Source organism: Mchenga conophoros, linkage group LG14 (assembly GCF_057382185.1).
Source record: "Mchenga conophoros isolate Kocher_MC1m ecotype Shallow Benthic linkage group LG14, M_conophoros_male_GT1.1, whole genome shotgun sequence".
Taxonomy (NCBI): domain Eukaryota; kingdom Metazoa; phylum Chordata; class Actinopteri; order Cichliformes; family Cichlidae; genus Mchenga; species Mchenga conophoros.
The window spans coordinates 5,687,255-5,708,211 of record NC_140539.1 but is presented as its reverse complement, the minus strand read 5'-3'; the positions used below and the strand labels follow the sequence as shown (position 1 = coordinate 5,708,211).

Here is a 20,957-nt window from a genome sequence, read left to right as displayed (position 1 = left end):
CAGAAAGTGATGCAGTAATTTACTGTATCTGCTGTCATGTTCAGAAACGAAAGTCAGCAATAATCATAGAATATGATTATTACTGACTTTCATTTCTGAACATGACAGCAGACAAATCGCTGCTTAATTGCTGCAGAAATGTTAAGGCCAACTTTATGGACAGGTTCTTACCTGTCCATAAAATTATCATTAGCATCATAGTGGTGTTCTTTCAAACAGCTCTCCGAAGCTCAGCTTCAATTCAGTTTTATTTATATAGCACCAAATCAAAACAGTGGCCTCAATGGCTTTATATTATAACCAGGGCTCTAGACTAACTTTTTGCCTCAGCTGCACTGGTGCGCCTAACTTTTTTTCTTAGGTGCACCAGCACAAAAGTTAGGCGGACCCAAATTTTTCAACCGCATCACTTAATACCGCAGTTTTACATGTGCACTTTTTTTTTGGGGGGGGGGGGGGGGGGGGGAATTGATGTCCATACAGACAATATTGATTTGTAAATGATTAACTAACAATCTTGTGCTTTTTGCTGCTGCCTGCCGCTGAATGGCGACACTTGGGCAGTGCGTTTATCATGACATATAATGTGTTTTCTGGATAAGATAAGATAAGATAACCTTTATTAGTCCCACATGTGGGAAATTTGTTTTGTCACAGCAGGAAGTGGACAGTGCAAATGTTATATAGCAAAAATTAGAATACAATACGAATAATATCTGTGGGCGATCGTGGCTCAAGAGTTGGCAGTTCGTCTTGTAATCGGAAGGTTGCCAGTTCGAGCCCCGGCTTGGACAGTCTCGGTCGTTGTTTCCTTGGGCAAGACACTTCACCTGTTGCCTACTGGTGGTGGTCAGAAGGCCCGGTGGCGCCAGTGTTCGGCAGCCTCGCCTCTGTCAGTGCGCCCCAGGGTGGCTGTGGCTACAATGTAGCTTGCCATCACCAGTGTGTGAATCTGTGTGTGAATGGGTGGATGACTGAATGTGTAAAGCGCATTGGGGTCTTTAGGGACTAGTAAAGCGCTATACAAATACAGGCCATTTACCAATATACAGGGTGGGCCATTTATATGGATACACCGTAATAAAATGGGAATGGTTGGTTATATTATTTTATATTTTATATTTGGTTCAATTTCTTATTTATGTACTTTTAGCTCTATCTGTTCTTAGTACTTTGTTCTTATATTCCCTTCTATTAATGTATAATTAGTGCCCTTAACCTGATGACATATGTGGTACTTTGTTAATAGTCTTTTATTTAATGTCTTAATTTTCCTGTTTTTATTGTAAAGCACTTTGGTGTACCGCTGGTCTTTTAAATGTGCTATACAAATAAAGTTGTATTGTATTGTATTATATATTAAAGTCCTGTTTGTGGCACATTAGTATATGTGAGGGGGCAAACTCCTCAAGATGGGTGGTGACCATGGTGGCCATTTTAGAAGTTGGCCATCTTGGATACAACTTTTGTTTTTTCAATAGGAAGAGGGCCATGTGACACATCAAACTTATTGGTAATGTCACAAGAACAACAATGGTGTGCTTGGTTTCAACGTAACTTTATTCTTTCATGAGTTATTTACAAGTTTCTGACCACTTATAAAATATGTTGGATTGTCAATGCAACCCTCTTCTCCCACTCTTCACACACTGATAGCAACATCGCAGGAGAAATGCCAGCACAGACATCCAGTATCCGTAGTTTCAGGTGCTGCACATCTCGTATCTTCACACCATAGACATTTGTCTTCCGATGATCCCAAAGATAAAAGTCTAAGGGGGTCAGATCGGGAGACCCTGGGGGCCATTCAACTGGCCCACGACGACCAATCCACTTTCTAGAAAACTGTTCATCTAGGAATGCTCGGACCTGGCACCCATAATGTGGTGGTGCACCATCTTGCTGGAAAAACTCAGGGAACGTGCCAGCTTCAGTGCATAAAGAGGGAAACACATCATCATGTAGCAATTTCAAATATCCAGTGGCCTTGAGGTTTCCATTGATGAAGAATGGACCCACTATCGTTGTACCCCATATACCACACCAAACTATCACTTTTGTTGTTCCAACAGTCTTGGAGGGATCCATCCAATGTGGGTTAGTGTCAGACCAATAGCGGCGGTTTTGTTTGTTAACTTCACCATTCACATAAAAGTTTGCCTCATCACTGAACAAAATCTTCTGCATGAACTGAGGGTCCTGTTCCAATTTTTGTTTTGCCCATTCTGCAAATTCTGTGCACCGATTTGGGTCATCCTGCTGCTGTTGCTGGAGTTTGTAAGGGTGCCATTTGTGAGTAGCTAATATCCGCCGAAGGGATGTTCGACTAATGCCACTCTCCAGTGACATGCAGCGAGTGCTACGCTGTGGGCTCTTGCTGAATGAAGCTAGGACAGCCACTGATGTTTCTTCAATAGTGCGTCCACATTTTGGCAAATCCAACACTGAACCACTTTCACGAAAGTTAGCAAGCAGTTTGCTAACTGTAGCATGGGAGATGGGTGGTCTTGTAGGGTGTCTTGCATTGAAATCTGCTGCAATAACCCGGTTACTGCGTTCACCAGATATCAACAAAATTTTGATCCGCTCCTCACGTGTTAACCTTGAACATGTCAATGGCTGTGAACAAAGAGAAACTTGTAAATAACTCATGAAAGAATAGAGTTACGTTGAAACCAAGCACGCCATTGTTTTTCTTGTGACATTACCAATTTGTGTCACATGGCCCTCTTCCTATTGAAAAAACAAAAGTTGTATCCAAAATGGCCAACTTCTAAATGGCCACCATGGTCACCACCCATCTTGAGGAGTTTGCCCCCTCACATATACTAATGTGCCACAAACAGGACTTTAATATCACCAACCATTCCCATTTTATTACAGTGTATCCATATAAATGGCCCACCCTGTACTGTACACAACTGTACAGAATAGAATAAAATAACATACTATAGACAGTAGAATAAAATAGAATAAATTATACAATTGGATAAAAATTAGAATGCAAATTCTATATACAACTGAGTAAAAGCACAACTTTGTCAGAAAAGAGTATTGCACTTAGTCTTATTGCACATGTGTGGGTTTGTGTATGTTTGATCAGCTGCATAAGTCTTTGTTGTACAGTCTGACAGCAGTGGGGAGGAAAGACCTGCGAAATCTCTCCGTCCCACATCGTGGGTGCCGCAGCCACTGAAGGAGCTGCTCAGTGCTGTCAGAGTCTCCTGCTTGGGGTGGGAGATGTTGTCCAACAGGGATGAAATCTTAGCCACCATTCTCCTGTCACTCACCACCTCCACTGGGTCCAGAGGGCATCCTAGAACAGAGCTGGCCCTGCGGATCAGCCTGTTCAGTCTCTTCCTATCCCCAGCAGACATGTTGCCACCCCAGCAGACCACACCATAAAAGATGGCTGAGGCCACCACAGAGTCATAGAAGGTCTTCAGGAGTGGGCCCTTCACTCCAAAAGACCTGAGTCTCCGCAGCAGGTACAGCCTGCTCTGTCCTTTCCTGTACAGGGTGTCTGAATTATGAGTCCAGTCCAGTTTGTTGTTCAGATGAACACCAAGGTACCTGTAGCTGTCTACAGCCTCAATGTCCATACCTTGGATGTTCAGTGGTTACAGTGGAGAGTGTTTGTGCCTGCGGAAGTCTACCACCAGTTGATCTGGAGGTAGTTCAGCTGGCACCAGTCCACAAAGACTTGTGTCAGTTCTCTGTACTCCTTGTCATCCCCATCAGTGATGAGGCCGACTATTGCAGAGTCATCAGAGAACTTCTGCAGGAAGCACTGGGTGGAGTTGTGGGAGAAGTCTGCAGTGTAGATGGTGAAGACGACCCTGTCTGATACACAGCCCTGAGTTCTCACATACTGTGGTCGGTCGGTGAGGTAGTCCAAAATCCAGGTAGTGAGGTGATGGTCCACTCCTGAGTTCTCCAGCTTGTCCTTCAGGACTGTGGGAAGAATGGTGTTGAAGGCACTGGAGAAATCAAAGAACATGATTCTTACAGTGCTCCCAGTGGTCTCCAGGTGAGAGAGGGAACGATGTAGGAGGTGAATGATGGCATCATCTGCTCCAATGCCAGGCTGGTAGGCAAACTGAAGTTTGATGAGCTCACCAGACACCGAAGCTGAGCCAGGACCAGCCGCTCCAGGGTCAGAGCCACCGGCCTGTAGCTGTTGAGGTCCTTGGTGCGTGATGTCTTTGGCACTGGTACAACACAGGAGGTTTTCCAGAGCTGTGGGACTCTCCCCAACCTCAGGTTGAAGATGCACTCCATCACCCCACACAATTGGTCCACGCAGGACCTGACGACCCTTGAGCTGATGCCATCTGTGCCCGCTGCCTTCTTGGCTTTAATCCTCCTCAGTTCCCTCCTAACCTGGGTGGTTGAGAGAGACAGGCTGGAGCCTTGTGTTGAGTGTGTATTGGATGCTGTTGTTGGGGGTGGGGAGGAGTGAGCAGGGTGAATAGAGGAGGTGTGAAGTGTCTGAGGTGTCAGAGGTGGAACAGCAGCAGTGGGGGTGGGTGAGTCTGCAGCCGATGCTGAAGACTGCCTCATGGCTGAATCAAATCTGTTGAAGAAATGATTCAGTTCATTTGCCCAACTCACATCCCTCCCAGGCAGAGAGTTCTGATGTTTGTGGCCCGAGATGGTTCTGAGGCCTCTCCAGACTTCACCAACGTTGTTTTGCTGAAGCTGGTTCTCCATCTTCTGCCTGTAGCTGTCCTTCCCATTCCTTATCAGTCCCCTCAGCTCTCTCTGCACCCTTTTCAACTCCTCTTTGTCTTTAGATTTGAAGGCCCTCCTCTTCTGCTTGAGGACAGCTTTAATTTCTCAGGTAATCCAAGGTTTGTTGTTGGAGAAACACCGCACAGTCCTGGTAGGTACGGTGTTATCCACACAGAAATTAATATAGTCCGTAATGCATCTAACAAGGCTGTCAATGTCCTCTCCGTGGTCATCACAGATCACCTCCCACACAGTAGACTCAAAACAATCCTTAAGAGCCTCCTCACTCTCCTCCGACCATCTCTGTACTGTGCGGGTGGCTGGTGGCTCCCTGCGCACTAAGGGCTCATACACAGGGACAAGGTGCACCAGGTTGTGGTCAGATCTGCCCAGTGGAGGGAGAGGTGATGAACTGTATGCCTCTTCAGCATTGGCATACAGTAAGTCCAGTGTTTTATTGTCTCTGTTTGGGCATGTCACATACTAGGTGAAGGTGAGCAGTGTGGAGTTTGTTGAGACATGATTACACTGTGCTTTTTCAACGTTCAGAGGTTGATGGCTCCATTTCAGAGTACTGGCTATGAATTTCAGACGGATAAGGCCTCAACTTAACAAAAAAGTTATCAATAGTTCTTTTCATCTTTTTTATAACCCACAGCTACATCCACTTCTGTCGGGCTTACTCACTAGGGCTGGGTTTCATCACTGATTTCTAAAGTCCATTTGATTCCGATTCACAAGGTCCCGATTCGATTCGATTCAATTTTGCCTCAGACAGTCAGAAATATTATAATTCTGATCATTTATCAGTATTGATACTTGTGAGAGTTTATAAGAGATTTGAACATCACAGCAGATGCCTTTGTGTTAAAGTAACTGAGAATAAAACACAGAAAAACATGAAGGAGATTTTCCTGGCCTGGCTTTTTATTAGAGATGGCACGATACCACTTTTTTATGTCCGATACCGATACCCATATCATAAATTTGCATATTTGCCAATACCAATATGAATCCGGTATAGTGTGTTTTTTAATCAATAAAACTGTTTTTTAATATCTTGCTGCTTTTTGTATAAATTCATACTCAAGTAAAAAAAAAACAAAAAACACTAAAGCTATTCTGTTATACCTGTATGCAAAAAATACACTAAACCCAAAATATTTCATAGTTCAGCAATACTGATCAATCTAATGAACTTAAACCTACTCAATCATTCCTATTCTGGTATTTGAAAGAGTAAGCAACCTAACTAATAGAGTTCTAAAAAAAAAAAAAAAATAGGGAACCACCCACCCTCCACCTCATGATGCTTAATTGACGTAATCAACTTTAATTTGATGCAGTGTGAAAGAAATGCACAGAAATCAATTATTTTTCAAGAATAATTAAATAGATTCAACATCTTTCTTCAACAGAACTGCAGACTGCACAGATGGTTCCCAAAGGAAAAAGTACTATAGCTTACTAGGGTATATTAGACTTAACAGTTACTATATACAGTAATGGACTTCTATACATTTTACATCAGATTAAAACTTTGGGTGTAAGATTCAGATAATTATTTATTAACAGCTAGACATTTTAAATGAGAATAAGAAAGAAAAGTATGTCTTTGTGCCCCCTTTTCCCTATTAATGCCCTATCGGCCCCCCTGGCTAAACTTTGCTAGATCCGCCCCTGCACAGTTACCAGCCGTCAGCTACGTAGAAAAGGATCCTGGTGTAGAACGTAAATAAATTCCAACAACAGCTTATCAAGCTTAAATGTGCTGCTGTTGTTCAGCCGCTAGTTTCCTCTTTCTGGCGCGAAGTGGGCAATAAACAAACAAGAGAGACGGACTCGCGACACAAAAGCCAATCAGCTGATCATTGATCAGTTTCATGATTGAAGTAGCAACAGGAGAGAGGGAGAGAGAGAGAGTGGCTGTACCTGTATTTCATATGCTTTTTGTCTTCTGTATAGATACACACGCGAATGTGTGTGTGTGTATAGATAGATAGATAGATAGATAGATATTGCACATACTGGGATCTGCTGGAGCCAATCGGCAAGCTTGGGAGTCATTGCACCTAGCGCTCCGAGGACCACTGTTACCCTCACCCTTTTTTTATATATATGTGTGTTTGTATGCTTGTATAAAAATTTGTATATACAAGCATATAAACACATGCATGTGTGTGTGTATATATAGATGTTTTGTAATCTTTTTATCTCATTTATTTTACCAACACTTGGTGTCTTTTAAAAGTGCTATAGAAATAAAGCTGACTTGACTTGACTTCTTTCAGTACAGGCTAATGTCCTAATCAAAATGCTTCCAAACCACAGCGATTCAATATATGTTGTCTGTTTCACTTCTTAGCTTGTAAGTTCACCACATTTGGACGCAGAGAGAGTTTGGTCTGCAGCCCTGGTGAATTGTGAGTGGCTGATAATTCCTAGACTCGGGGAGGAGTATTTCTAGTCAACTCATGAAGGAAGAAACCTTTCATTTCTGATCTCTACCGCATAGATACTTGTTTGTATGGTAAAGAAAAAAACTATTCTGTTTGCTGCTTCACTAGGGATGGGTATTGATAAGATTTTCACGATTCCGATTCCATTTTCGATTCTGTTTAACGATTCGATTCTTTATCGATTCTCTTATCGATTCTTTTTAAAAAAGGAGAACACTAAGGTCGATTAGCATAGAACTTTGTTTTATATCTTCTCTTTGAACAAGATAGAAATTTAGGAGTAACATGGCCTTACAAACCCAGCAGTGAGATCTTAAGAGATCCAGCCTACGGCTCTTCAATGTGGTGTCACAGGGACCCCGGGGAAAAAAATTGTAAATGTAAAATAATAAAATAAATATTCTTCTGTAGCAATAACAAAGTATAACATAAGTTATTCAGTAGCAATTACACAAGAATATCCAGTAATGTCCCTGCCTACAATTAAACACATTCACTTACCTAAAATCGGGGGCACCTGCTGTGGCAAATGGGTTCAAGCCTTTGACCACAAACTTAGTCACTGCTCGGTAACATTAGTCTATTCTGGCTTGAAAGGAGACGCTACCGGTAGACTGCAGCGAGAACTGCCAGCGAGCGCCAGCCAGACTCTGTGTGTCTCTCTCATCATGGTCACCTAAACGCACAGTAATGGCAGATAAGGCAGATCGCGCTAACATAATATGCACTGTTAGTTGATTATTTACCTGCCGCATTAACGGGAGAGGACGTGCAAACGTTACCGCTGCTGCTGGGTTGAGATTCACGAGTCCGGAGCGGAATTAAAAACACGACATTCATTTAAGGTCATCGTGTGTTTTGTGAGCAAATGCTTTTGCATATTCGTAGTGTTTCCTCCCTTAAATGAAATATCTACTTTGCAAGTATTGCAAGTTGCCCTGTTGTCTTCCGTTCTTGTAAAGTATAACCAAACTTTTTAGCGTTTTAGCAGCCATGTTTCCTGCCAGGTAAATGATGCTCCGCAACGTGGTGACGTCATTCAGGGTGACTGGAATCGATAAGGGAATCGTTTGCAAAAATGGCAAACAATTCCAAGGAATTGAAACAGTGGGAACCGGTTCTCAACAAGAACCGGTTTTCAATACCCATCCCTATGCTTCACATTACCTTGTTGCCTCAGTCAGCTTTTCACTGAGAGTATGTATGCATATGTGCCTGTGTCCATGCATATGTGTGCTTAACTTTACATGCTGGTAACATCTTTCTATAGATCCATAAAGGTTTTATGACCAGCAGGCTTGCCAGCAGGACTGTTTCTCTGAGTTACATGTTAACCTATAGCTGTGTATTAGCAAGGTCAGACAAAGCAACATTATCTCTCTTTCCAGTAGAAGTTGCTGGTTGCCGTTTGCCATGTATTTCAAGGCTAATTAGCCTGTAATAAAAAGCTAATGACAGGGTGTTTAGAGCTGACAGTAAGTGGGACTTCTCTCAAGAGAATGATGCTATTTTTTTGTGTGGCTGATGTGGTGTGTGTGGCAGACATTTAGCTGACACAAGCTTGTGGGATTTGCTGGTATAGTAACAACATAGCAATTATGCAGCAGAATGATGAAAAATTATTTTAAGCTCGCATTGTTTACAGTGTTTATAAGAAGATCTGAAGAGATGGAAAGTTTGATGAATAATTATCATTTTGAAACTTTTATATCCTCAGAAACCACATCTGTCCAACAATGACAAAATAATATCAAATACAGCTCAGAACTGTCAACTGTTTACATTTTTCAGCAGATGGAGTCTAATATTAAGCTTAATGCTTAATGTTGTGTACTGTTGAATGAAAAAAGGTACTAAAGTTTTTTCTTACTTCTTTTAATTAGACAAAACTGGCATGTTGAGGTGCCCAATTCTTACAGAGGGATATTTGCAGCATTTGAATTAATATAGGCATAATATAGTATATGTTATAATTATCAGAATACAGAACTCGTAACATGCAAGGGTTAAACCTTTACTACAGAGCTCGTTGTCCACCTGCCCATCTGCAGCTCACTCTGCAAAGGAGCTGCACCCAGCTACATTGGAGGACTTTTTAAGCATGAACTGTCTTTTTAAGGTCATGCCAGGGCATCTCAGTTAGATTCAGGTCAGGACTTTGACTAGGCTACTGCAAAGTTTTTGTTTTCTTTCTCTTAATCCATTCAGAGGTGGACTTGCTGGTGTGTTTTGGATTGTTGTTCTTCTGCAGAACCCAATTGTGCTTCTGTTTGGGGTCATAAACAGATGGGCAGACATTCTCTTTCAGGATGTTTTGATAGACAGCAGAATTCATGGTACTATTTACCACAGCAAGTCGTCTAGGTCCTGAGGCAGCAAAACGGCCGCAGACCATCACATGTATTTTACTGTTGAAATAACGTTCGCTTTCTGAGAGCTGCGTTATTTTACACCAAATATTATGGAACACACACCTTCTAAAAAGTTTAACTTTTGTCTTATCAGTCCACATAGTATTTTCCGAAAAGACTTTAGGGGTTCATCGAGATGTTTTCTGGCAAAACTGAGAGGAGCCTCTATGTTCTTTTTGCTCAGCAGTGGTTTTCGTCTTGGAACTCTGCCATGCAGGTCATTTTTGCCCAGTCTCTTTCTTATGGTGGAATCATGAACACTAAGGCAAGTGAGGCCTGCAGTTCTTTGGTTGTTGTTCTGTGGTCTTTTGTGACCTCTTGGACCAAAAATATCCCAGGAGCTGTGGTCTTGGGGTAAATTTGGTCGGCTGGCCACTCCTGGGAAGTTTCACCACTGTTCCATGTTTTCGCCATTTGTGGATAATACTGTGGTCTGCTGGAGTCCCTCAGCTTTAGAAATGGCTTTATAACATTTTCCACACTGAGAGATCTCAATAATTTTGTTTCTCATTTGTTCATGAATTTCTTGGATCACAGCATGATGTCTGGCTTTTGAGAACCTTTTGGTCTACTCGACTTTGTCAGGCAGGTCTTATTTACGGTATTTCTTGATTGAGAACAGGTGTGGCAGTAATCAGGCCTGGGTGTGGCTAGAGAAATTGTACTCAGCTTTCCAAAGATGTGATACATCACAGTTAATTTATGATATAACTGTGTGCATCAAGGTGCTTTATGTTGTAAAGTAAAGAAATTACAGTAATACAAACAAAACAGAGAAAACCCTAACAATCATGAGCCAGTATTTTGGCGACGGTGGCAAGGTTTCTTCCTTCTAACAGAAAAAACGTCCAGATAAACCAGGCTGGAAGACAGGACAAAAACAGGCTGTAGAAGACCGCCAGCGATTAATAATAACTAATCAATAAATGCAGAATGAGTGTTTCTTCTTCACTCATCTTTTTTCAGTCCGTTATACCTCTGTTAGTTACACTTCTAGCAATTTTTCAGCTTCCACTGCTTTGTCATTTGCCATTGCTCCTTTTGCGAGCGGCAGCTGTCTGCTATAAATTTTGGCAGAACCATGCCTTTCAGGAAATGTATTGAGACAGCAATAAACCTAAGATTGTGAACTGGTACTATATAAATAAAATTAATGGTAATAGTATTTCAGATGTTGCAATGACAGAATCCCTTAAATTGTTTCTACTCCAAGTACAAATAGGGAAAAACAACCATTTGTATGTATTATTACTGTATTAGCTAAGATACGTAGTGACTCTGCCAAAAGTGAACAAAAACAGATTGGAAGGGTTATTTCAGTACTGAGGCATAATTAGTGTGCCTCAGTTGACAGTTTAATAATGTCAGAGAAAAAGAAGAAAAAGTGATATTTTCTGCATTTCTCTTAGGATTATCGTCACATTTTTCACTCACGAATGACTACTGAATTTTATTTAAATGCGCGCTCAGGTTTCAATTTGTATTGTTTCAATTTGGGGGCACTGTTGCCAAGCTAAATAGGTTTACTTTCAACAGAAAGTAAATACTCTTTCAGAAGACTCGGAAACCATCTGCCTTTCCACTCCATCTCTTTATCCCTTGTGGAGAAAGTGCTTAGTCACCAAAATGCAGACTATTGTGGTAGTCTTACAGCTACAGCATGGCTTTTACTGGAAAAGGTTTCAGGCCAAAAGTGCAGATTGGCACATACTTGTGGCTGCTTACTTACAGAACACAGTATTTTCTTTTTTAATAAAAGAGAGAACACTTTGAAAAAAGTAGCTACTTTGCATTTGAAACCACATCTGGCTTACTTTTGGTGATATTACATGGTTTTGAAATATAGTACTGCAATTTTCAAGTAATTTAGAAAATGGGTTATGATAGGGTCAAAGTATAGTAGCAATTTGTCTCTGCAGTTATGTTCTATAGTATGTTGATGATGATACAATTCTTCCTAACCATATAATTGTTTTGTTCCTTGACAAACAACCACAGCTTTTTTTTTTCTAAAAGTAGCCGTTGATTGTCGGTATCCACATACTGCACAAGGATGATGTAAGTTTCATTATGGCTGCCAAGTAACTGCACTCAGCTCGGTCATCTCTTTCACCATCTCTACTCCTCTAATGGTTAACTATGGCTATTAACTATGGTTAATTGGCAGAGACTGTGAATGAAAAGAATCCCCCCTCCTGTTGCTGACGTTTCTCTCTATGTCTCTGCCTTTCTTTTTCTAGACTGCTTCAGCATGGAGTTATGATGGAATGGATATGAATATGAGCCAGTGGGAAGGCATTCGAGCCCCTCATCTCCGCCTGGCCTTGCTGCTGCTGTTGGTATTCTTGAAGTCACCACTCTGCAACGGTCAGAACACCCATGGGGCTCCTCAAGATGAATCTCACTTCAGCTTCACTCAGCCTGTCTACCATGCCACAATTTATGAAAACTCAGCAGCACGCACCTATGCCAACAGTAAAATTAAAATGGGCATCCACCTCGCCCAGCACTCCTGGGAGATCCGCTACAGAATCACCTCAGGTGACGATGACGGTTTTTTCAAGGCAGAGGAGTATGTACTCGGAGACTTCTGTTTCTTACGCATAAGGACTAAAGGTGGTAATGCCGCCATATTGAACCGAGAGATTCAGGATAATTATGTATTGACAGTGAAAGCTTCTGTCAAGGGAGAGGCTCTTCTTGAGACCTGGACTAAAGTCAGTATTCAGGTTTTGGATATGAATGACCTCCGGCCTTTGTTCTCTCCTACCACATACTCCGTCACCATAGCAGAGAGTACCCCTCTCAGAACTAGTATAGCACAAGTTACTGCCACAGATGCGGATATCGGTTCCAATGGAGAGTTTTACTATTTTTTCAAGGAAAAAACTGAACTGTTTGCTGTACACCCAACTAGTGGAGTGGTTACTCTCAGTGGAAGGCTTAATGTCGATGAGCAGAACCGTTATGACTTAGAAATTCTAGCGGTGGACCGTGGCATGAAGCTTTATGGAAATAATGGTATCAGCAGCACAGCCAAACTTTTTGTCCATGTAGAGCGTTTAAATGAACATGCTCCACTCATGAATGTCCTCACCCACAGCCCCTCATGGCTGGATAAAAATCTTGTGTATGCAGTGGTTACTGTTGAGGACCAAGATGAAGGCTTAAATGGAGAAATAGATTCCTTGGTCATTGTAGGAGGAGATCCGTCAGAGCAGTTTTTTGTTGACAGAACTAAAGAAGGAGAGTTTGCTATTAAAGCCTTTGAGTCAATAAGTCAAACGTACCCTTATGGCTGTAATCTTAGCTTGCAGGCTAAAGACAGGGGCACCCCACAGAAGTTATCTGCTGTTGAAGTCATCCAAATCAAGGTCGAAAAACATCAAAATTCGGATGCTAAATTTATGCAAGAGTTGTATGATGTCAGTTTAAATGAAATTTCACCTCCAGGTACACTTGTAGTGGCTGTTAAAATCACACCAGAACCTGATGATGCAGAATATATCTTAACAACCTCTGCGGATTCATCCTTTTTTCAAATGAATACCCTAACGGGTGTAATCTCTACTGCTCGCTGGTTCACTCAGGTGTTCCAGGATGTCTTTAATCTTGAAGTAGTGGAAATGGATAGTAATCTCAAAGTTAAAGTGAGGGTAACCATTCAGGATGCCAATGATCACACACCAACATTTGCTCAGTCCTCTTATGAGGTTTTTGTTAATGAAAGTGTACCAGTTGCAACCAGTGTATTAACAATTTCTGCAGTTGATAAAGATAAAGGTGAAAATGGATACATAACTTACAGCATTTCCAGTCTTCAGCCATTACCCTTTAAAATCAATCAGTTTTCTGGTGTTATAAGCACTACTGAAGAGCTGGATTTTGAATCCTCATCAGAAAGCTTTATGTTCATAGTCAGAGCATCTGACTGGGGGTCTCCTTACAGACGAGAAAGTGAAGTCAATGTAACAATCCATCTAGAAAATGTAAATGATAATCAGCCATTGTTTGAGAAGGTAGCATGCCAGGGGATTATTCCTGAGGATTTTCCAGTAAATGAAGTTATTACTACAATGTCTGCAATTGATATAGATGAATTAGAGTTAGTGAAATATAAGATTATTTCAGGTAACGAACAGGGGTACTTTGACCTCAACCCAGATTCAGGGGTTCTTGCACTGCAGCATTCTCTCTCAAGAGCCCATCCAAAGAGTGGTTTATTTAGTTTAAAAATAACTGCCACTGATGGTGAGAGCTTTTCGGATCCTATGTTTGTCAATATCTCAGTTGTTTATGGAAAATCTTCTTCCAAACGTTTCACATGTAAAGAAACAAATGTGGCTCAAAAATTAGCTGAAAAGTTACTGAAAAAGTCCAAAGCTAGCAATAAACCTAAAATTGAGGAAGGTTTTATTGACCTTTTTTCTGTGAATCGGCAGGCACCCCAGTTTGACAAAACATTTCCCACAGATATTACTGTGCAGGAAGACCTTAAGGTAGGCTCAAGTGTTTTCAATGTGAATGCCTATGATGGGGACACAGGTTTCAATGGTCAAATTCTATACTCTATTTCAGATGGAAATATTGATAACTGTTTTACCATTGACATACAGACGGGACTTATCAGTGTGTTCCTACACATGGACAGAGAAAAAAGAGATCGCTATCTCCTCAACTTAACTCTCTATGACCTTGGCCTTCCACAGAAAAGTTCCTGGCGGTTGCTTACTGTCTATATAGAAGATGCAAATGATAATGCACCCCAATTTTTGCAAGAAGGAGGCTTTAGAATTGTCATACCTGAAAACCTAGCCATAGGTACTGACGTCATCCAGGTTGAGGCCATTGACAAAGATCTTGGGCCCAATGGCGAGATTGTATACTCTCTTTTGACAAGCACCACTCAGTTTGGTATCAATTCCACTAGTGGGATATTATATGTTGCTGGCCAACTAGACAGGGAGTTTGTCTCTACGTTTAACCTAAAAATTGAGGCTCGGGACAAAGCGGAGAAAGGAAGCCAGAAGTTTTCTGTAACCACACTGAAAATCATTTTGGAGGATGTAAATGACTGTCCTCCACTATTTATCCCTGCTGTGTACAGAACCAGGGTTCTGGAGGATCTCCCAGTAGGAACAGTTGTAGCCTGGTTAGAAACTCTGGATCCAGATTTGGGGTTGGGAGGCCAGGTTCGGTACTCCCTAGCCAGTGATTATAATGGATGGTTTGAAGTAGACAGGGCAAATGGAGTTATTCGACTCACAAAGGAGCTGGACTATGAGACACAGCAGTTCTACAACCTTACTGTAAAGGCCAAAGACAAAGGAAGGCCTGTTTCTCTTCTTTCTGTTACCTTTGTGGAGGTGGAGGTTGTAGATGTGAATGAAAACCTCTATGCCCCATACTTTTCTGATTTTGCTTTGACTGGATTAGTTAAAGAAAATGCCCGGATTGGAACCACTCTACTCCAGGTCACAGCTAATGATGATGATGGTGCTGGCAGAGATGGAGAAGTTCAGTACTCCATTCGAGATGGGAGTGGGCTTGGAAGATTTGCCATAGATGAAGAGACAGGTGAGTTTTCTTTGAAAATGATATTGCGTGTCATGGCAAATGAGAATTATTGCATAACAGTTTGAATTATGGTTTTAAAACACTATATGGTTGTATAAAATTGTCTAGTGTTGTAACGTTCTTGTTACTGAAGTGTATTGTTTTAACTAAAATAAATAAAGAAGTCAATACAGCGTGAGTTGGGGAACACAGTAACCTACCGTGCTTTTTCAGATATAAAATCTGCACAGTTAGTTATTTTCGCATTATTGTTAATACTCTAACTGCAGCTTTTAGAACACCCAGATAATAATTTATTAAAATAGTCCCCGCTATAAGTAATGAATATGGAACATGGAATATGAAGATATTGTGCAATAAAAGATAGCCGGACCAGGACACAATGACAAAAAGTGGACTACTGGATCAAAAAGGCATAAAAGAACATACCGTATTTTCACGACCATAAGACGCACTGTACTAAAAGGCGCAGTCTCAGTTATGTGTGCCATTACTGTATTTAACATACACATAAGGCGCACTGGATCATAGGGCGCATACAAGTACCGTATGCGTATTTAACAATAAAGCGGGAGCAAACCTGAGTTCGGTACCTTACTCACATTTCTATTACCGGTAATCGTCATCATCAACAACACACAAGCATACAAGTGTGCATATTTAAAAATAAAGCAGGAGCAAAACAAAGTTTGGTACTCACATTTTTATCATCAATCAAACCCATCGAAGTCCTCATCCTCTGTGTCTGAATTGAACAGCTGCGCTAAATCTCCATCAAACATGCCAGGTTCACTTTCTTCACTGTCAGAGTCACTTTCCGTGCCGTGCGGAAATGATGCCGGCTTTTGCGAAAGCTCGAACAACAGTGCCAGCAGACATGTTAGCCCAAGCATCTACAATCCATTGGCAAATTGTGGCGTAACTCGCCCGGCGCTGCCTTCCACTCTTGGTGAAACTGGTCTCCATCGGTCATCCATCGCTCCCAGGCCGCTCGCAGCCTTACTTTGAACGGGCGGTTCACACCGATGTCCAGCGGTTGGAGTTCCTTTGTCAGGCCTCCCGGAATGACAGCAAGCTCACAGTTCATTTGTTTCACTTGTTTTTTCACATCGGCTGTGAGATGGGCACGCATAGAGTCACAGATCAACAGCGATGGTGATGCGTGGAAAAAACCACCTGGTCTCCTTACATACACCTCCCTCAGCCACTCTTTCATCATTTCCTCATCCATCCAGCCCTTTTCATTTGCCTTAATGATGATTCCTGCTGGAAACTTCTCTTTAGGCAAAGTCTTTCGCTTAAAAATCACCATAGGCGGCAGTTTCTGTCCATTAGCATGGCAGCCAAGCACAACAGTGAAAGAAGACTTTTCGTGCCCCGTTGTGCGTATCGCTACCGTGCTGGTCCCCTTCTTCTCCACAGTGTGACTCACCGGGATGTCGAAAGTGAGTGGGACCTCGTCCATGTTTGTGATGTGGCTGGGCTGGATGTTTTTGTCGCCAATGTGTTTGCTGCAGTAAGAGCGGAAGATGGCCAGCTTTTCCTTATAATCCGCTGGAAGTTGCTGAGCTACCGTAGTCCTGGTCCGGATGGAAAAATGGCACCGTTTCATAAAACGAAAGCACCAAGACGGACCTCCTTGGAAATGTTCAATGTTCATCTCTTCAGCTAGTGAAACTGCTTTTAGCCGAATGGTGACCGTCGAAACACTTCTCCCGCTCGTTCTTTGCTCGATGATCCACCGCTCGAGTCTTTCCTCCAACTTGGGCCACCGCGCCTTATGTCCGCGGAAACTCAGCTGCGTTTTCTTGACCTGCCGGAGCTTGTTTTCTAGCTTCCTCCATTTGCGAACCATCGATTCGTTAATCTTAAATTCTCTCGCCGCTGCTCGATTTCCATGTTCCTCCACATAGCTGATGGCCTTCAGTTTAAACTGTGCTTCGTAAGCGTGTCTCTTTGCCATTTTCAGGGTTGTTAAAACAACGATGTCCTGCATAACGCACATACCTGTTCTTTTATACAGGTATGTGCGATAAAGTCAACGCACGCACTTCACCCTTTAGCGTTCTCATGGTGTTCTCTACTACGTCCTCATTACAACACACAGGGCGCACTGCGCTATAGGGCGCGCCGTACTTTTTGAAGAAAATCTAAGACTTTTAAGTGCGCCTTATGGTTGTGAAAATACGGTAATGAGAATAGGGCACTGTTGGAATGATACTACACATGTAACTCCAATGGAAGTGGTTACATGAAGACGATGTGAGACCTATGGAGTCTTTGACACTGAACATCTGGACTAATGCAGAAACAACTAGTAGCTCAGTGCTCCAACATCTAGGAGGAGATTAACGAGGTACAACACAAAGGGAGAGCCAGGATGTCAGGTCAGGGGGCGATATCATCATCCCGGTCTTTCAATATTGGGTACCAAGCCCCAAGAGCAACAGATGTGTTGACTGTAGTGAGTGTGAGAGGAACTGACCTAGCGATAGAATCATGGCTAATCTGGCTAAGTGGCCAACTACCAAGACTATGTTAAGTATCCTCTGAAGGGTACTAAATGAAGGAAGTAAATGTAGCATTATAGACAATACCTACTGTGACCATCACAGAAACAATCTACACCATAACATGGAATTACTATCTATCTGCATTTGGTAAATGGTAAATGGCCTGCATTTGTATAGCGCTTTTTCTAGTCCCTAAGGATCCCAAAGCGCTTCACACTACATTCAGTCATTCACCCATTCACACACTGGCGATGGCAAGCTACATTGTAGCCACAGCTGCCGTGGGGCGCACTGACAGAGGCGAGGCTGCCGGACACTGGCGCCACCGGGCCCTCCGACCACCACCAGTAGGCAACCATGGGGTTAGTATCTTGCCCAAGGATATTTGGCATGCAGCCAGGAGGCAGCCTGGGATCAAACCACCGACCTTCTGATTAGTGGCTGACCTGCCCTGCCACCTGAGCTACAGCCACCCCAGTGGCAGCATAGTACTTTTTTTCCAATTATTTTTTTAAAAGTCAGGTCAAGGCTCCAAAAGCCCAAAGGCGATATGAGGGTGGCGGCTCACAACAGTTTTTGTTTGCTACATGGATCATTTTAGTTCAGCATTTTTCCTTTTGTTAGATTTCTTTAAGAGTTCAAAATGTGTTAATTACATAAATAAAATGTAATTTTCTCTGTAGCACTTCATGGATTTCATAAGCAACACACCTTAGTTGCTCTGTGGATTCTTTTAAAAAGCAGTTAAAAACTTTTCTGCTCAAACAAGCCTTTTGTTGATCTACATATTTTATATTCTTTACATTATTTACATTTGATCTTTTACATTGTGTATATTGTCTATTGTATTGTTTATTTTAATCTTTCTCAACTCTCCTGGAACGCACGCTAATTCTTCTTAAATGGAAGGATTCAGGTCCACCAGTGTTTGTTCATTGTGTGAGAGAAGTAATGAAGTGCTTGCAGATAAAGCATTTGAGATACAGTTTGAGAGGGTCTCAAAGTAAATACTACAAATCCTGGTCATCCTTTATTGAATATGTGGAGAAGTTGTCATTTACTGAAGTATGATGTAATACTGCTTTTTATCTGTGGGGTTTTTTTCTTCTTCTTTAAAGCCACCTACTCTCTGTAACAAGCCAACAAGAACTGCACACAATGCAGCCCCCCCCCCCTTTATTTATTTATTTATTTTATTTTATTTTTGTTTTCTACCCTGTTCACATGGTAGTATTTCTTGTTTGTGTGCATAGATTATACATTTTCCTGCATCCAACTGGTTTGCCACTGTGCGCAAAACTGTGGTTTGCGCAACCTGTTTCACAATGGCAATGTTTGTAATTGCAACTCCAGTTATATTTTTCTGTATTTTTGTTAAACTGGAAAATTATAAATAAAGTTGTCAAAAAAAAGAAAGACCTGGAATCAGCAGGCACAATTGTTTCAAAGAAAACAATAAGTCCACTACCATGACCTGTATGCGTGCTCACAACACAAGACTCCATTGCTGACAAAAGCATGTTGGAGTGTGTTTAAAGGTTGCTGAACAACAGCAGAATATAGTCTGGTCAGATGAGACCAAACCGAACTCTTTGAATGCCATAACACACATTATGTTTAGTGGTCAAATGTCACCCTAAAAATACCATGCCAACAGTGAAGTCTGGAGGTGGGAATATCATGGTGTGGAGCTGTTTTTCAGACCTGAGCAATGCATGCAACTCACTTTTTTCTACTCAGGAGGCATTTTGAAGCTGTCATTGCTAACAAAGGCTTTATATGAAGTATTAAATATTAAAGTAAAAGCAAGTAAGTAAAATTGTATTTGTATAGCACCTTTCAAGACAAAAATCACAAAGTGCTTCACAGAAAAACTAAAACATAAAAACAGAAATCAACCAAAAGCAAGTTAAACTGATAGTTCTGTCCTTGGACTGTCCTCTGCGCATAAAACCGTCATCCTTTACTGTTATAAGTAGTTATTTAGCACTCTATATTTGTGCTAAATAACTAGAGTCTGTTGTCTCTTTTTTTCTTTTCTGTTTCTTAGTATAATAATAAGGTGATGGGGTATGGAGAGGAAACCATAGCTTGCTCTTAATATATGTATTAATATAGATATACTTGATCTACTGGTGTCTGTTGTAAGCTTAAGATCAGATGTCTTTCCTTTCTTGCACACATTCACATTTACACAAACATCCTGAAAACCAATAAGCTCTCCTTGCCATTCTTCCATCCACTCTGTTCAGCGCTTCACAACACAACACCCTGAACCTGTTGAACCCCAGTGCCCCCCATCTGGTTTCACAGGCTGCACCTCTAGGTCTGTTATTTAAATATAGACATATGGTTTGGTAAGTGCAGACTTCCCCATTCACCTGACGGCATGTATACGGAAAACAATGCCTCTGCTGAAAGCACAGATCTCACAGATTTTAAACCTGCTAGTTTCATCACGCTCCAACTAAAATTGCTGAACCAACAGCAAAAGAAGACCTAAATTATGCTTCACTTTTGAAAGACATTATCATGAATTCTGTCTTACCTTTGCTGCTTTGCTTCCAAAAAAAAAGAAATTGCGATAAAACTGCATTTCCAAGTCTGTTTCAAGAGCAGTTTTCCATTATAAATCACTAGTTTCTGCCTTATTATATTGTTTTTCTCACAGATGCAATATGCGTCAATCTCCTGTTGTGGACAGTGCAGCCGTCCGCTTTTAAAAAAATCTTTTTTGTTTTGGAAAAATTACCTCTGACAAGAAAGCCTAATTTGCTCTTTTTTCTTTGTTTTCTCTTCTGTTTTTTTTCTTCCCCCCTTTCTCACTATCTCTTCTCCCCTGTATTTTTCTTTCTCTCCCTCTCTTTCTTTCATTCTTTCTCCCTGTCCTATCCCCTAGTCATGTCTGTCCCGTCTGTAACAACCAAAAATCAAATCAAATAAATACATAATTATAATAAAGGTCAATCAAATGGACGAATATGACAAGGCTACGATGATCCACTTGGTAAAGTAAATCCGCTTGGCATCTTTCTTGGCTTTCAGACAACAATTCTAATGGCTAAAGATCCAAACGGGACAGGCAAAAAAACAAAAACAAACAAACAAACAAAAAAACCCACAGCAAACATGGAAACAAAACTTTCAAAATAAAACAAGAAACATGAAGAGACTTGAATTGGGAGACGCAAGCTTGACAAAAGAGATAGAGAGAGGGAGTGAGAGAGGGCGAGGGACACAGATGAGAAAGACACAAGGGGACC

At 41.5% G+C, this 20,957-nt stretch overlaps 1 protein-coding gene and 1 pseudogene across 8 annotated transcripts in view; one reads left to right on the top strand and one right to left on the bottom strand.

Annotated features, from left to right (window-relative positions):
- fat3a (FAT atypical cadherin 3a) overlaps positions 1-20,957 on the top strand; it is a 176,872-nt gene that overhangs the window by 39,583 nt on the left and 116,332 nt on the right. For all 8 annotated transcript variants that reach the window (XM_085244878.1, XM_085244880.1, XM_085244875.1 and 5 more), the window contains exon 2: positions 11,845-15,181. In XM_085244878.1, the coding sequence (XP_085101004.1) occupies positions 11,872-15,181 (3,310 nt within the window). In that variant the 5' untranslated portion in view covers positions 11,845-11,871. The remainder of the gene's footprint in view (positions 1-11,844; positions 15,182-20,957) is intronic.
- Positions 4,006-6,801, bottom strand: LOC146559143 (uncharacterized; annotated as a pseudogene).